This window comes from Micromys minutus (assembly GCF_963924665.1).
Source record: "Micromys minutus genome assembly, chromosome: X".
Taxonomy (NCBI): Eukaryota; Metazoa; Chordata; class Mammalia; order Rodentia; family Muridae; genus Micromys; species Micromys minutus.
Window position 1 is genome coordinate 74,115,560 of NC_137970.1, and position 14,658 is coordinate 74,130,217.

At 40.4% G+C, this 14,658-nt stretch overlaps 1 protein-coding gene across 1 annotated transcript in view; it reads right to left on the minus strand.

Annotated features, from left to right (window-relative positions):
- The window catches only part of LOC308415015 (nuclear RNA export factor 2-like), a gene marked incomplete at its 5' end in the record, with an annotated part of 20,045 nt that continues 5,387 nt past the window's right edge, over nt 1–14,658 (minus strand). The window contains 18 exons of the mRNA XM_080910142.1: nt 1–75; nt 182–242; nt 8,663–8,842; nt 9,271–9,343; nt 9,883–9,925; nt 10,016–10,131; nt 10,244–10,302; nt 10,404–10,511; nt 10,694–10,749; nt 10,832–10,891; nt 11,221–11,257; nt 13,148–13,257; nt 13,430–13,537; nt 13,645–13,733; nt 13,891–13,960; nt 14,082–14,162; nt 14,280–14,384; nt 14,501–14,584. Of these exons, the coding sequence (XP_080766268.1) occupies nt 40–75; nt 182–242; nt 8,663–8,842; nt 9,271–9,343; nt 9,883–9,925; nt 10,016–10,131; nt 10,244–10,302; nt 10,404–10,511; nt 10,694–10,749; nt 10,832–10,891; nt 11,221–11,257; nt 13,148–13,257; nt 13,430–13,537; nt 13,645–13,733; nt 13,891–13,960; nt 14,082–14,162; nt 14,280–14,384; nt 14,501–14,584 (1,476 nt within the window). The 3' untranslated portion in view covers nt 1–39. The remainder of the gene's footprint in view (nt 76–181; nt 243–8,662; nt 8,843–9,270; nt 9,344–9,882; nt 9,926–10,015; nt 10,132–10,243; nt 10,303–10,403; nt 10,512–10,693; nt 10,750–10,831; nt 10,892–11,220; nt 11,258–13,147; nt 13,258–13,429; nt 13,538–13,644; nt 13,734–13,890; nt 13,961–14,081; nt 14,163–14,279; nt 14,385–14,500; nt 14,585–14,658) is intronic.

Here is a 14,658-nt window from a genome sequence, read left to right on the forward strand (position 1 = left end):
GGAGGAATACTATATCCACATGATGTCCTTAGTATTCTTTTATTTGAAGAATTCCTTTGGGATTTTGCCCTCATTCTGCAGGAAAAGAGTTAAAATGTTAGAAGAGCCCTGAATCTCATCTGTAATCTTGCTGAAAGTATAGAAACAACCAAATTTTACCCACTAGATTCTCAGACCTCACCTGCAGGGAAGTGAAGGCCTCACCAGCTTTGGTGTAGTTCCACTCGTTATCTTCAAGGCACCTGGGGTGAGAGAAATAACATGACCGGCTGAATAGATACAGAAAGAACCATTCACAAAACCCCACACTGCTTCCTGATAAACACCCTAAATAGAGTAGAAACCAAGGGGCCATATATGAGCATAGAAAAAGCTTTAAACATTAACCTTATAGACACCGTTATGCTAAACAGTGAAAATCGCAAGGCACTGAGATCAGTGGGATAAGACAAGGGTGTCTACTCTTTCCACCTCTTTTTAACACAGCTCTTGAAGTCTTACCTAGAGCTGTAAGAGAAAGAGGTAAGGGGATGCAATTAGGGAAGGAGAAGGGAAAAGTGTCTCCTTATTTGTAGATTGTATGATTCTATACCTAAGGGAACACATGAATGACTCAGCCATGAAAAATTCTTAGAATTAACAAATACTTTCAGTGAGGAGGCAAGATACCAAACCAGCATTTTTATAAAATTCTTAGCCTTCTAACATACCAATGACAAACAGATTGAGAAAGAAATTATGGGAATAATTCCATTAGCAACAGACTTGAAAATAACTTGGAATGTACCTAACCAAGGAAATGAAATACATGTAAAATGCAAACTTAAGAACATCATAGAAAAAATAATGAAAGAAACTAGAAAGTAGACAGACCTATACATAGGAATCAGAGAAAAAGAGTATTGTGAAATATGTATTCTACAAAATGATCTATCAATTCAATACAATACCAATAAAACTTGCAACTCAATTCTTCACAGAAACAAAAAAAAAGTAATCCAAAATTTATATGAAAATACAAAAGCCCCTATACAGCCAAAGTAATTTTGAGCAATGAGAATACTTCTGGAATCATTACCACACTTGACTTCAAGTTATAGTAAACAAAACCAAAAATAGTAATAAAAACAAGATAGACATGAAGATCAATAGAATAGAATAGGCCCAGATCTAACTCCATGCAAGTACAGGCACCTGATATTTGCCACAGGTAAGCAATACAGATGGAAAAAAGAAAGTTTTCTTCAACAAATGACTAAAATCCAGAAAGACTGGATATCGACTTATAGAAGAATGAAACCATATTCCTCTCCTCTCACTCTGTACAAAATCCCAACTCCAAATGGATGAAGGACCTCAACAGATAACCTGAAATCCTTAAACTTCCAGAGGAAAAAGCCTGAGTACACTCCAGAATACAGGCATGGGTAAGAACTTTCTGAATAGGACTCTAAGTAGTTAAACCAACAATTAACAAATGGAACTTTGTAAGATTAAAAATTTTTGTGGATGGTGGTTTAGTCCCTGAGATCTCTGGGTGGGCATCCATGGGAGGAGAAGCCCTTGGTCCTGCCAAGGCTGGAAGTTCCAGTGTAGAAAATGTCAGGGAGGGGAGGTGGGAGGGTGGGGGTGGGTGAGGAAGAACCCTCATAGAAGCAGAGGGAGGTGGGATAGGATAGGAGGTTTCTGGAGGGGAAACTTGGAAAGGGGATAACATTTAAAAGATAAAAATAATCCATTAAAAATTAAAAATTTCTGTAGAGAAAAGGCAACTGAACTGAGTGAAGAGGCAGCTTTAGAAAAAGGAGAAAGCATGTATCAAAAATATACTAAGACAAAACAGAAACAAAACCCCTGAACATCAGGAAAACAACCCAATCCCAGTAAATATTTGCTTTGTGACTGAATGGAAAGTTCTCAAAATAAGAAATAACTCAATCCTACATAGAACAGGGAGCAAAGTAATCACAGGAGGGACAAAGGAGTGAACAGGGAAGGAGAGAGGAGGGGGGAAGAAAGGGGGCAAAAACAGATAATGGAAGGGACAGAGAGAAGTACAGAGGGTCAGGAAGTTGAATAAAAATATGTAGTAGAGAGAAAGTGAAACTGGGGGGTAACCACTGGAAAGTCCTAGACTCCGTGGAAGAGAGGCTCCCAGGAGCCAATGGCGGATGACTCAAGCCACTAGAGACCGCCTGTAGTCTGTAGAGACCACCTCCAGTGGATGGGTATGACCCCCAGTTGAGGAATGGGGCCTCCCACGCATCTCAAAAATTTAAACCCAGAAATAATCCAAAGAAAAGACAGGAACAAAACTAGAACAGAAACAAAAGTAAAGCCCACCCAGAGACCGCCCCACCTTGGAATCCATCCCATCTGCAGACACCAACTGCCCACGCTATTGTTGATGCCAAGAAGTGCTTGCTGATAGGAGCCTGATGTGGCTGTTCCCTGAGAGGTTCTACCAGCACCTGACCAAAACAGATGCAGATACTTACAGCCAACCATCTGACTGAACCCAGGACCCTAATGGAAGAGCTAGGGGAAGGAGCTGAAGGGTATTACAAGCCCATAAGAAAAACAATATCAACTAAAGGGACTAACCAGAGCTCCCAGGGACTAAACCACCAACCAAAGAATACACATGGAGGGAGCCAGAACTCCAGATACATATGTAGCAGGATGGCCTTATCTTACATCAATGGGAGGGGAGAAAATCTTGATGTCCCATTGTAGGGGATGCTAGAGAGGTGAGATGGTAGTGGGTGAATGGGTAGAGGAACACCCTCATAAAGAAAGGGGAGGGGAGAGTGGAGTTCAGATGGGGGATTGGTGGAGGGGTAACTGGGAAGGGGGATATAATTTGAAATGTAAATGAATAAAATGATTAAGAAAAAAGAAAAAAAGAAATAGTAATGGCTAATGAACACTTTTAAAAGTGTACCAATACCATTAGCCATCCTAAAATGCAAATTACAATTAATTTGAGGTTTTATTTCACCCCACAAAAATTAATCATTATGAAAAAATGTCAAGTAACAACTGGTGAAGTTGTAGGGAAAAGGTACTTCTATTTGCTTTTTGTGGGATTGTAGATTGGTATAAGGACAATGGAATCAGTGTGGACATTTCTCACAAAATTAAAAATGTAAATTTCGTATGTTCCGGCTATATTGCCCCTAAGCATATTATCAAAGAACTTTATGCCCTACAACAGAGATGCCTGTACATCCATGTTTTTTGAAGCTCTATTCAAAATAGCTGGGAAATGGAATCAACCTGGATGTGTCCATCTGAAAATGAAAACGTGGTACATATACACAATGAAAATTAGATATATTAAACTGATGTGACCCAGGCCCAGAAAGCCAAACTCCATATTTTCTTTGCTACATTTGAATTTGGATTTCTGTATTTAATTTTGAATGCCTATAGAGACTGAGAAGACAAAGGGGAGTCATGTACAGACATAAAGTGGGAGAGATAGTATGGGGATTCAAAAGTAGAAGGAAACACTGGCTATGAAAAGGCCTAAATGGGGTTGGGATAGAAGTCTGGGAGAAATAGAGGTGGGAAATTAATTAAAACTAAGGCTGCAAAGGAAAACATATACAACTCAATTGCTTTCTAAACCACAAGTATAATTTTTAAAACATTGTTTTAAAATGTTTATGTTGATTATTTTATGTGTATGTGTGTTTTGCCTGCCTGCATGCATGTACATTGTGTGCATTTCTGGTACATGAGATGGACAGAAGAGGGCATATGATTCCCTAGATTATAGATACAGATGGTTGTGAAGTACCATGTCGGTGCTGGGAACCAAAACTATGTCCTCTGAATGAAGACTTCAAAATACAACAAGTTCTCTTAAGTGCTGAGCCAATCTCCAGCCCCTATTTTAAACTTGAAAGTTAAAACATACATTTAAAAAACACCAAACACACAAAGAAATACTAAAAGCAGTAAGGGAAAAAGGACAAGTAACATATAAAGGCAGGTCAATAAGAATTACACCAGACTTCTCAACAGAGACTATGAAAGCTAGAAGATCCTGGATAGATGTCATACAGATCCTAAGGGAACACAGATGCCGGCCCAGGTTAATATATCCACAAAACTCCAGAGCAACTAGACAACAAAAAGTGGTCAAAGGTATACAAATTGGAAAGGAAGAAAACAAAATATCACTATTGGCAGAGGATATGATAGTATACTTAAGTGACCCCCAAAATTCCACCAGAGAACTCCTACAGCTTATATACAACTTCAGCAATGTGGCTGGATATAAAATTAACTAAAACAAATCAGTAGCCTTCCTCTACTCAAAGGATAAACAGGCTGAGAAAGAAATTAGGGAAACAAAACCCTTAACAATAGTCACAAAGAATATAAAATAGTTTGAGGTGACCCTAACCAAGCAAGTAAAAGATCTGTATGACAAGAACTTCAAGTGTCTGAAGAAGGAAATTGAGGAAGATCTCAGAAGATGGAAAGATCTCCCATGCTCATGGATTGGAAGGATCCACATTGTAAATATGGCCATCTTGTCAAGGGCAATCTACAGATCCAATGCAATTCCCATCAAAATTCCAACCCAATTCTTCATAGAGTTAGAAAGAGCAATTTGAAAAGACCCAGGATACTGAAAACTATTCTCAACAATAAAAGAACTTCAGGGAAAATCACCATCCCTAACCTCAAGCTATATTACAGATCAATCATGATAAAAACCACATGGTACTAGTACAGAAATAGGCAGATAATGTACTTTACGCTTATTGTAACTATTGGGTTTTCAATGCGTACTGTCGGGCCCTTGAAAAAAATCAAGTACTGAGTAAAAAAAATATATTCACATGGTTTTATGTGAAAAATTATTTTAATGTCTGAAAAAACAGTACTGACAAAAAAGTATAATTTTAAGCAAAAAATTTTTAAAATCTGTACATTTATCTTTGTTTTGTAAAATAAAGTCATTTAAAAAAAAGAAATAGGCAGGTAGATCAATGGAATAGAATTGATGACTTAGAAATGAACCCACACACCCATGTTCACTTGATCTTTGACAAATGAGTTAAAACCATCCAGTAGAAAAAAAAAGGCAGCATTTTCAACAAATGGTTCTGGTTCAACTGGAGGTCAGCATGTAGAAGAATACAAATTGATTCATACTTATCTTCTTGTACAAAGCTCAAGCCCAAGTGGACCAAGGATCTCCACATAAAACCAGATACAACCAAACTAATGAAGAGAAAGTGGGAAAGAGCCTGGAACACATCTGTGCTGGAGAAAATTTCCTGATCAGAACACCAATGGCTTATGTTCTAAGATCAAGAATCGACAAATGGGACCTCATAAAATTGCTAAGCTTCTATGAGGCAAAGCACACTGTCGTTAGAACAAAATGGCAACCAACAGATAGGGAAAGGATCTTTACCAATCCTACATCTGATAGAGGATTAAGATCCAATATATACAAAGAACTCAAGAAATTATACTCCAGAGAATCAAATAACCAAAGAAATGCTCAACATCCCTAGTCATCAGGGAAATGCAAATCAAAACAACCATAAGATTCCAACTCACACCAGTCATAATGGTTAAGATAAAGAATTCAGGTAACAGCAGATGCTGGTGAGGATTTAGAGAAAGAAGAACACTTCTCCACTGTTGGTGGGGTTGCAAGCTAGTACAACCACTCCGGAAATCAGTCTGGAAGCTCCTCAGAAAATTGGATATAGTACTTTACCTGAGGACCCAGCTATACCACTCCTGGGCATATACCCAAAAGATGCTCCAACATATAACAAGGACATATACATGCTCCACCATGTTCATAGCAGCCTTATTTGTAATACTCAGAAGCTGGAAAGAACTCAGACATCTCTCAAAAGAGGAATGGATATGCGGTATATTTACATAATGGAGTATTACTCAGCTATTAAAAACAATGACTTTATGAAATTCTTAGGCAAATGGATAGAACTAGAAAATATCTTGCCAATTAGAAAAGAATATGGTATGCACTAACTGATAAGTGGATATTAGCCCCAAAGCCCAGAATACCCAAGATACAATCCACAGACCATATAAAGCTCAAGAAGTTGGAAGACCAAAGAGTGATGCTTCAGTCCTTCTTAAAAGGAGGAAATACAGAGACAAAGTATGGAGCAGAGACTGCAGGAAAAGCCATCCAGAGACTTAACCACCTGGGAATCCATCCTATATTCAGTCACCAAACCCAGACAATATTGTGGATGACAAGAAGTGCAAGAAGTGCATGCTGACAGTTGCCAGACATTGCTGTTTCCTGAGAGGATCTGACAGAGTCAGATGCTCTCAACCAACCATTGGACTGAGAATGGGGTCCCCAATGGAGGAGCAAGAAAAAGGACAGAAGGAGATAAAGGGGTTTGCAACCCCACAGGAAGAACAACAAGATCAGTCAACTAGACTCCCCTCCAGAGCTCCCAGGGACTAAACCACCAACCAAAAAGTACACATGGAGGGACCCATGGCTCCAGCTGCACATGTAGCAGAGGATGGTTTTATCAGGCATCAAGGAGAGGAAAAGCCCTTGGCCCTGTGAAGGCTCAATACTCCAGTGTATGGGAATACCAGGGTGGGGAAATGAGATGGAGTAGGTGGGTAGGGTACACTCTCACAGAGGCAGAGAGAAGGGCGATGGAATAGGAAGATTCCAGAGTGGAAACTGGGAAAGGTAATAATATTTGAAACGTAAGTAAAGAAATATCCAATTAAAAAATACCTAAAATGTCAAAAAATATAGATGGGAAAACCAAGACATTCCATGACAAAATAAAATTTACCCAATGTCTTTCCACAAATCCAGCCATACAAAGAATAATAGATGGAAAACTCCAACACCAGAGGGAAACTACACCCTAAGAAAAGCAAGAAAGTAATCCTCTTTCAACTAACCTAAGATAGCCACACAAACATAATTCTTCCTCTAACAACAAAAATAACAGGAAGCAACAATAATTGTTTCCTAATATCTCTCAACATAAATGAACTCAATTCTCCAATAAAAAGACATAGACTAACAGACTGGATACATAAATAGGACCCAATATTTTGCCACACACAGAAAATACAACTCAGTGACAAAGACATATACTTCCTCAGAGTAAAAGGCTGGAAAAAATTTCCAAGCAAATGGTCCCAAGAAAGAAGCTGGAGTAGCCATTCTATTATCAAATGAAATCGACTTTCAACCAAAAGTTATCAAAAAAGATAAGGAAGGGCACCTCATATTCATCAAAGGAAAAGTCCACCAAGATGAACTTTCAATTTTGAACACCTATGCTCCAAACGCAAGGGCATTTACATTTATAAAAGAAACCTTACTAATGCTCAAAGTACACATTGCACCTCACATAACAATAATGGGAGACTTCAACACCCCACTCTCATCAATGGACAGATCATGGAAGCAGAAACTGAACAGAGACACAGAGAAACTAACAGAAGGCATGAACCAAATGTATGTAACAGACAACTATAGAACATTTCAACCTAAAACAATAAAATATAACTCCTTCTCAGCACCTCATAGTACCTTCTTCAAAATTGACCAAATGTCACAAAATTGAGGCCACAAAACAGGCCGCAACAGATACAACAAGATTGAAATAATCCCATGCATCCTATTAGATCACCATGGACTAAAACTGGTCTTCAATAACAACATAAACAACAGAAATCTCACATACACATGGAAGCTGAACAATCATCTACACAATGATAACATGGTCAAGGAATAGAATGAAATTAAGGGTTTTGTTTTAGAATTTAACGAAAATGAAAGCACAACATACCCAAACTTATGGGATGCATGAAAGCAGTACTGAGAGGAAAACTCATAGCTCTGAGCACTTCCAAAAAGAAACTGGAGAGAGCATACACTAGCAACTTGACAGCACAGCTGAAACCTCTAGAACAAAAGGAAGCAGATACACCCAAGAGGAGTAGACAGCAGGAAATAATCAAACTCAGGGTTGAAAGTTATACTAGTTTCTTTGGCCATGATATCTTTATAGCAATATGAAAACACATGGCTTTCTATTTCCTGTCTTATATGATGCCTCTTTTCAAACACTTTGTTATAGAAAGGCAGACATGATGGTTTTCCACCTGATATTCCAAGTTCTTATCCTACTCGTTTGGTTCAGGAATACTGTTCAGCATGTTTATGTGAGTAGATGTTGGTAGAAAGACTTTGTTCATCTGTTATACTCCCCTGATACCCCTTACAGTTTCTTAGTACTCATTCCTCTTTATGCTTCTTTAAATGGAACTGTTTTCTTAATGTAGTTTTGTTATATTTAATATTAATACATAGAATTGCAAATTATTGCATTATTAATCTTATATCCTCAAACATTTGAATTTGTTTTTCACATCTAGTAGTTTCTTAACACACTCCTTATGTTTTTCTATACACAAGATATGCAACACAGATGTTGTGGTATTTCAAAATCCTTTTAAAATATCAGTATAGATTAGGGCATGCGTTCCTAAACTCACTTTGGGTAGGGGAAGTATAATATCACAATTATTTTTCAAATTGCCTGCAAAATACCATTATTTGCTTGATCTCTCACCCCACCCATGTCTGTGCAAACCCCATACTCACTTCTGAGACCAGTCAAGTTTCATTCCAGATTGCATAGAGAAAGAATTCACCATTTGCTGCTGCTCTTCAGAGAGTAAAGGTTTGAATGAGGTGTCAGGAGCAGACAATGAGGCAAAGGCCTTTTGTATCTCTTTGGGACTGGCATTTCTTACAATCAACTCATCGTTCATGATGCAAATTCTGAAGGAAAAATGGACACTAAGACAAGTAAACAAATGGATAAGCCTGCATTATCTTATACTAACTGCCTATCACTAGCCATATTGTTTCCAGTTTCCATCTGTACCTGGCTCCCAACATCCTTGTTTAGTGATCTCTACCAATCCCATATAAACTCCAACCTTTTAAAGACCAACTTGGCTAGAATTTTGAATTTTACCCTAATGCATTTACCCTGTACAACAAGGGAAGTCTCTGAATTAGAGACAAGCCCCATGTCTTGGCCAATGACACAACATATAAATATCCTATCAGGAAAGAACCTAGTATCCTGATCCCAAAGACCACACTCTCAAACACAAAGCTTAATTGTTGGATCTATCTGTTCACCTTCTAGAATTTTAAAAATACCCCGAGAACTGCATTATCAGAAGTAACACAACACAGACCTTGAATTGCCGCAAGGCATAGCAATGAAGATCCTCGTGAAGGCTCTGATGCAGCCTTGACATTTTCCTTCCACTTCAAGGACAAGAAACAATGATTTCTTAGAATAGCACCTTATTTACATACTCAAACAGCATTCTCAATTCATGGTCTTATGCTGAACCAGGCAGTTGTTGGCCTGGAGTCAGGAGGATAGGGAATGAATGGGGAGGGCAAAAAGAGTAATACTTCATTCCCATTTTATGTGTCCCTTACAACATTTTGAAGCCTGGGATAAACCATTTCCAGTGTTCAATTGGTCCTTTTCACATTTGTCATATAGATGAGTTTAATTAGTCGCATTTTATATATAGAAATATAAAACTGGCATAAAGCTACAAAGTATGGAGCTGGAATGAGAAGCAACAAGCCCCATGGCCTGGGTCCCTTACTGGTTAGCAATTCAGTAGAAAGGCATGAACAAAGTCAGATTAGCATGGTTTGCGGGCAGTAGAACATGGAGGAGGAGAGGAAGGAAAAGTACAGAATGAGAGAAACTGAACAACTGCTTAGACGTGCCCATCTAGTGGAGGAAGCACAAGGGGATCTAGAATGGGAATTCTATAGATACTCACCTTCCTTGAACAGTCCATTGACAGAAAAACAGAGCATCATTTCCTGAAAGGGAATATGGTATGAACTATAAGCTCAGTATCTTCCCTCCCTCCAGATTTCTGGGTATGACCCACAGAAGAACCAGACACTCACCGTGTGGAAACACAAGTCCACCAAGAAAGAGCAAAGATCATGCTGAGTTTTGGGTAACAAGATAAGAGAGTTCACGATGTCATATTTTGTGTGCTTCAGCAAGTGCATTCGCATGTCTATAGAGGAGTGAAGAAGCAAAGATCACAAGCATGATACAACCTGGCCACTGACCCCCAAAACTGTCCCCTTTACTCCCTTACCCTCCCCAGTCCTCTCCATCACACTTACATGAGTCTTGCTGCTTCTTTATATCTCTGTTATATTTGAAATACTCTTCCAGGCTGTTACTGGGAGAAAAGAGGAAGAGAACACCATGTTCTACCCAATATAGGCACTTTCTAAGGGGAGGTACACTGCTCCAGAAGAGAGATTCAACTGTGATACTCACAGGTCTGGGTCACTGGCATTGAACGGAACAGACAGGGAGAAGCAGGCCTGGTCATGGTAAGCATCAAGAAGACGAAGTCGATCTCCATTGTCATAAAGTAAGTAGTATCTATGAGGAGTAAGGAGCAGAAAAATTAGAAGATGTTAACTCTGTGGTTTGAACGGAGCAGAAAAATTAGAAGATGTTAACTCTGTGGTTTGAACGCTAAGAGACTTGAAATCAGCTATGGGTGAAATGCAATAAGGTAGTCCAGCTTCCCCCGCATTTCTTATGGTTCAGGGGGTACTTACTCTTTCAGAAATTGTAGAACTAGATTTTTTATGAGTTCAGATTCATTACCAGTTTCCTGAAACAGAAAGTCATTTCAGACTATGTATCTAACAAAGTGTCTTTTGGAACACCACACATCTTTCTTGTTCCTTTGTCACCTTGCATGGCTGGGGGGCCTCAATGTCCATTCCTGTTGGTACTATTAGCTCCTTGCCATCCTGAGGAAAGGAAGAGAAGGTGAGCAATGCATGGGTAAATAATGGCTGCCAAACGAGATCCAGAGGCCCAAAGAAAAAATGAAGGGTCAGAAACAGGGTTTTAATTGACCTGGATATTCCAGGGGTGATATAGTGAGGCTCTGTTTGATGGGCTTGTAGGATTTGTGTGTATGTGTGTGTGTGTGTGTGTGTGTGTGTGTGTGTCCACATCATCTAAAATGGATAATGTTCTAATGTTCTGATGCAAATATGTAATGTACATGAAAATTAGTTTTAGGGCAGCTGTGCAGGTTATTTGTGAGTGAAACGAAGACACTACTGAAACTTACCAGACGCAACAACTTGGGAAATAGGTTCCGTATAGCACTGTCAAAAAAAAAAAAAAAAAAAAAAAAAAAAAAAAAGAAAGAAAGCAAAAAGATGTGATTTGAAGTCTAAGTTTGGCTAGCTTAGCTTTTATTCCTTTGGGGGCTCTTGCTTGTTCTCCTCCCTCTTCCTCCCACCACGGTACATCCCACCCACACTGCACTGGGCACTTCTCCAGGGACAGAAGCCACATTGGGAGCCTATGGTCCATGGCTTTTTCCTCTCCTTGCCTGTATTCTTCTTCTCAGAGTACCCACAGAAGGATCTGTAGGGAGCAAGGCACTGGTCAGCAACCCAGCGCTCTGCCACCTTGTTAGGTATCCAGTGTCTTACAGGATCCTGGGGCAGGGACTGAGGGAAGGCAGGCTGAGGACTCAAAAAAATATAGGAAGGTGGAATGGTGGCAACAGAGATGGAATTAAAGTAAGAAGAGGGAGGTATGAGGGAGACTTAAGGCAAAATAGAAGAGGAAAACACACCAAGAGAATGGGAGATGATCTGTCTGGCCTGGTGGAGAGGTCAGGGGTTACAGTTAGTAGAGGAGTAAAGGGCTCCTCTGCAGCAATCATTTTTCCACCAGCTTCAAGCTGCTCCTGGGACCCAAAGCAAGGTCTTTCAGTAATGGACCCACTGAATACAGACTCATGTTTTTCCTATGCTGAGCTCAGTCTGGAATAGTGAGACTTCTTAGGGGTAGAAATTATTTGAAGGTCGAGCCCCCCAAGCTCAAAACAGGATGAAGAGCTTGTGGGCATTTCTTATAGGCACTTCATTCTCTCCTGAAGATCCAATGTGTACCTGTGCCTGCCAGAATCGGAGTCTTATCTTAGGAGTCAACTAGCTTGTTGTATGTAGGCTTTATGCTATGTAGGTGTGATGAAAAAGGTAGGTAGGTAGGTTACATGATAGGTAAGTAGGGAAGGAAGAAGAAAGAGAGAGAGGTGTAGGCCTCCGAGGGTCTGTCTTTCCATCTCTCCCACCTCTTCTGCTCTTTGCTCCCTGGTGAAAGCCCACTTCTGGATCCTTGCTACAGGGAGTTCACATTTCTATTCAAGGAAGGGTAGAGCTCCCAACAACAGACCAGAGGAAGTAATGGTCATGTCTGCATCATCCAGGGTCTCAGCCCTCAACTTAGAGCAGCAGGTCAGCCTTCAGGGAGGCCTGGGACAGAAGGCTCCTCTCAGGACAGGAGAAGAAAGATGGTACCATTAGTATGAGGCACCAAAGGATTCTGGAGGAATCCAGATGTTCTGACAAGTGAAAAACAGCCCAGACTGGGTAAAAGGGAGAGGGGCAGGGAAAGAAAGGATATTTGAGAGAATAGCTAAGCATATAAAGAAAAGGCAGGGCCCGTTTTCCTCCCAGAGGATCAGGGGTACCTACTCTTGCAAAAGTACTTGACAAGGGTAGCCCAAGCTGTCAGTGGCTAATGGTACCTGTGATGTTTAGTTTTGATTTTGGACTTAAGCTAAAGTAGAATCACCTGAGTGGGGAGTCTCAGTGAAAAACTGCCTAAACTAGGTTGGCCTATGGTGTGCCTTTGAAAGCATTTCTTAATTAGGTTGATGTGGGAAGACCCACCAAGAAGCTAGGTGGCACCATTTCATTTGCTAGGCTGGGGACTGGGTGAACAAAATTGTGAGCAGAACACTAGTATGCATTCATTCATTCATTGCTCTCTGCTCTCGACTGTGGATGTGATATGGCCAGATGCTTGAAGTTCCTACCACCCTAATGTCAACACAACGATGAACTGTAACCTGAACCTCTGGGCCAAATAAGCTGTTGCTCTCTTATGTAGCTTTTGACAGTTTATTTTATCCCAGCAGTGAGAAGCAAAACTAAGACACTGACAATGAAGGGGGAAAGGACTTAGCAGCTCTCGTGTACCTTATATACTCAGAATGATCTGAGAAGCCATTGCAGAAGGGGTTCCCTTCTAGCCACAGCTCTTCCAGCTTCAGTTCTTTCACCTTCTCCAACTCCAAGATTGACTTCAGCTGATAAAGACAAAAAAGAACTGGTAAAGCTATTGCAAGGAAAAAACCTTGGGGCCCAGTATCTGCAGCCTCCACTCTCCCTCAGTGTCTGTGCCTGCATCTTACCATCACCCTGCTGTGTACCACTACCCACGATCAGCCCAAACCACAGTGCTCCCCTCTCATTTCTCACTTTATTTCTGGAGAGGTTCAGAATCTTAACGCAAGGGGCCTTCTCAGTCATGTCAGACAGCCCATCCAGCTGGTACAATTTGTTGTTTTTCAAGTTCAAGGACAACAGCTGTCAGAGAGTAAGAGTTTAAGATATGGTTACTATTCCGGAGCCTTGGTGACATTTTCCCCTCCATCCCATCTACTTAAAGCAATGCACTGGATCTATGGCCTCACTTCAGGGATATCTCTTTCAATGGTCTGTAGTGTGGCAACCATGCAGCTTCTTCGATTCAGCATCATGTCAATATTCTTGTCCATCAAGTCTTCAGAAAGTGGAACAAAAATAAGTAGGAGGCTCTCAGAGGTCCATTTGGACCAACACTGGTACATACACCCTTCCCAAGTTATTATCCCTATGTTTTCCTCTTAAGAAGATCCATCTACCCTCACATGACCAAGAATTACTTTAGTCACTCATACCTTGGTCAAATCGGAACTTCTCAAGGTCCAGAGCTTTCTTGGAGGCGTCATATCGTTTCATCATAGATTTCTGCAGACAGAGGTGGACACAATGGCTCAAAGAGTTCACAGTGTCCTGAACATCAGGGAGTAAGAGGAAAAGGAGATGGGTCTGGGAAGTAGACCCACAACATGTCTTGAGTCTACATTACCTTTAGATGCTGCATTTGTTCTGATGTAAACTTGTTTTGCACAGAATAGGGTACAACAGAAGGACTGACAAAGATATATATCTGTGAGAAGGAAAAGAGGATAAGTACTATGATCTCAAATTCCAAAGGGGATGCTCGACCCTTGGCCAGTCACCACCCGTTCCAGGACTAGGTACAGAGAAAGCTGTTAGTACACACTTTTCTGCTTGCTTCATCACAAATCTTGCAGCTGACATCCTTTAGTGCAAAGGCAGTCTTAGAATTCTGAACAAAGAAGCGGACCTGGTTTCTGTCATAGTGGAACTACAAGCAATGGAAGGAGAAAACCAAACATGTTAGAAGCCAGTAGCTAGCACCTGCTGAGTCAGAGTTCCCTCCTCTCTTCCCTTGTATCTTGCTGGCTCCACCAGCCTTCTTACATCAACAGGAATGAAGGGCACACTACAGTGATTCTGGATTAAATTTATTAGCCATGTCTTCTCATACTTTCTTCCACTGGGAATCTACATTTACAAATAAAGAATAGGAGAGAAGAGAGATGTCATGAAATCAGGATGGAGAACAGACTTAACTATCG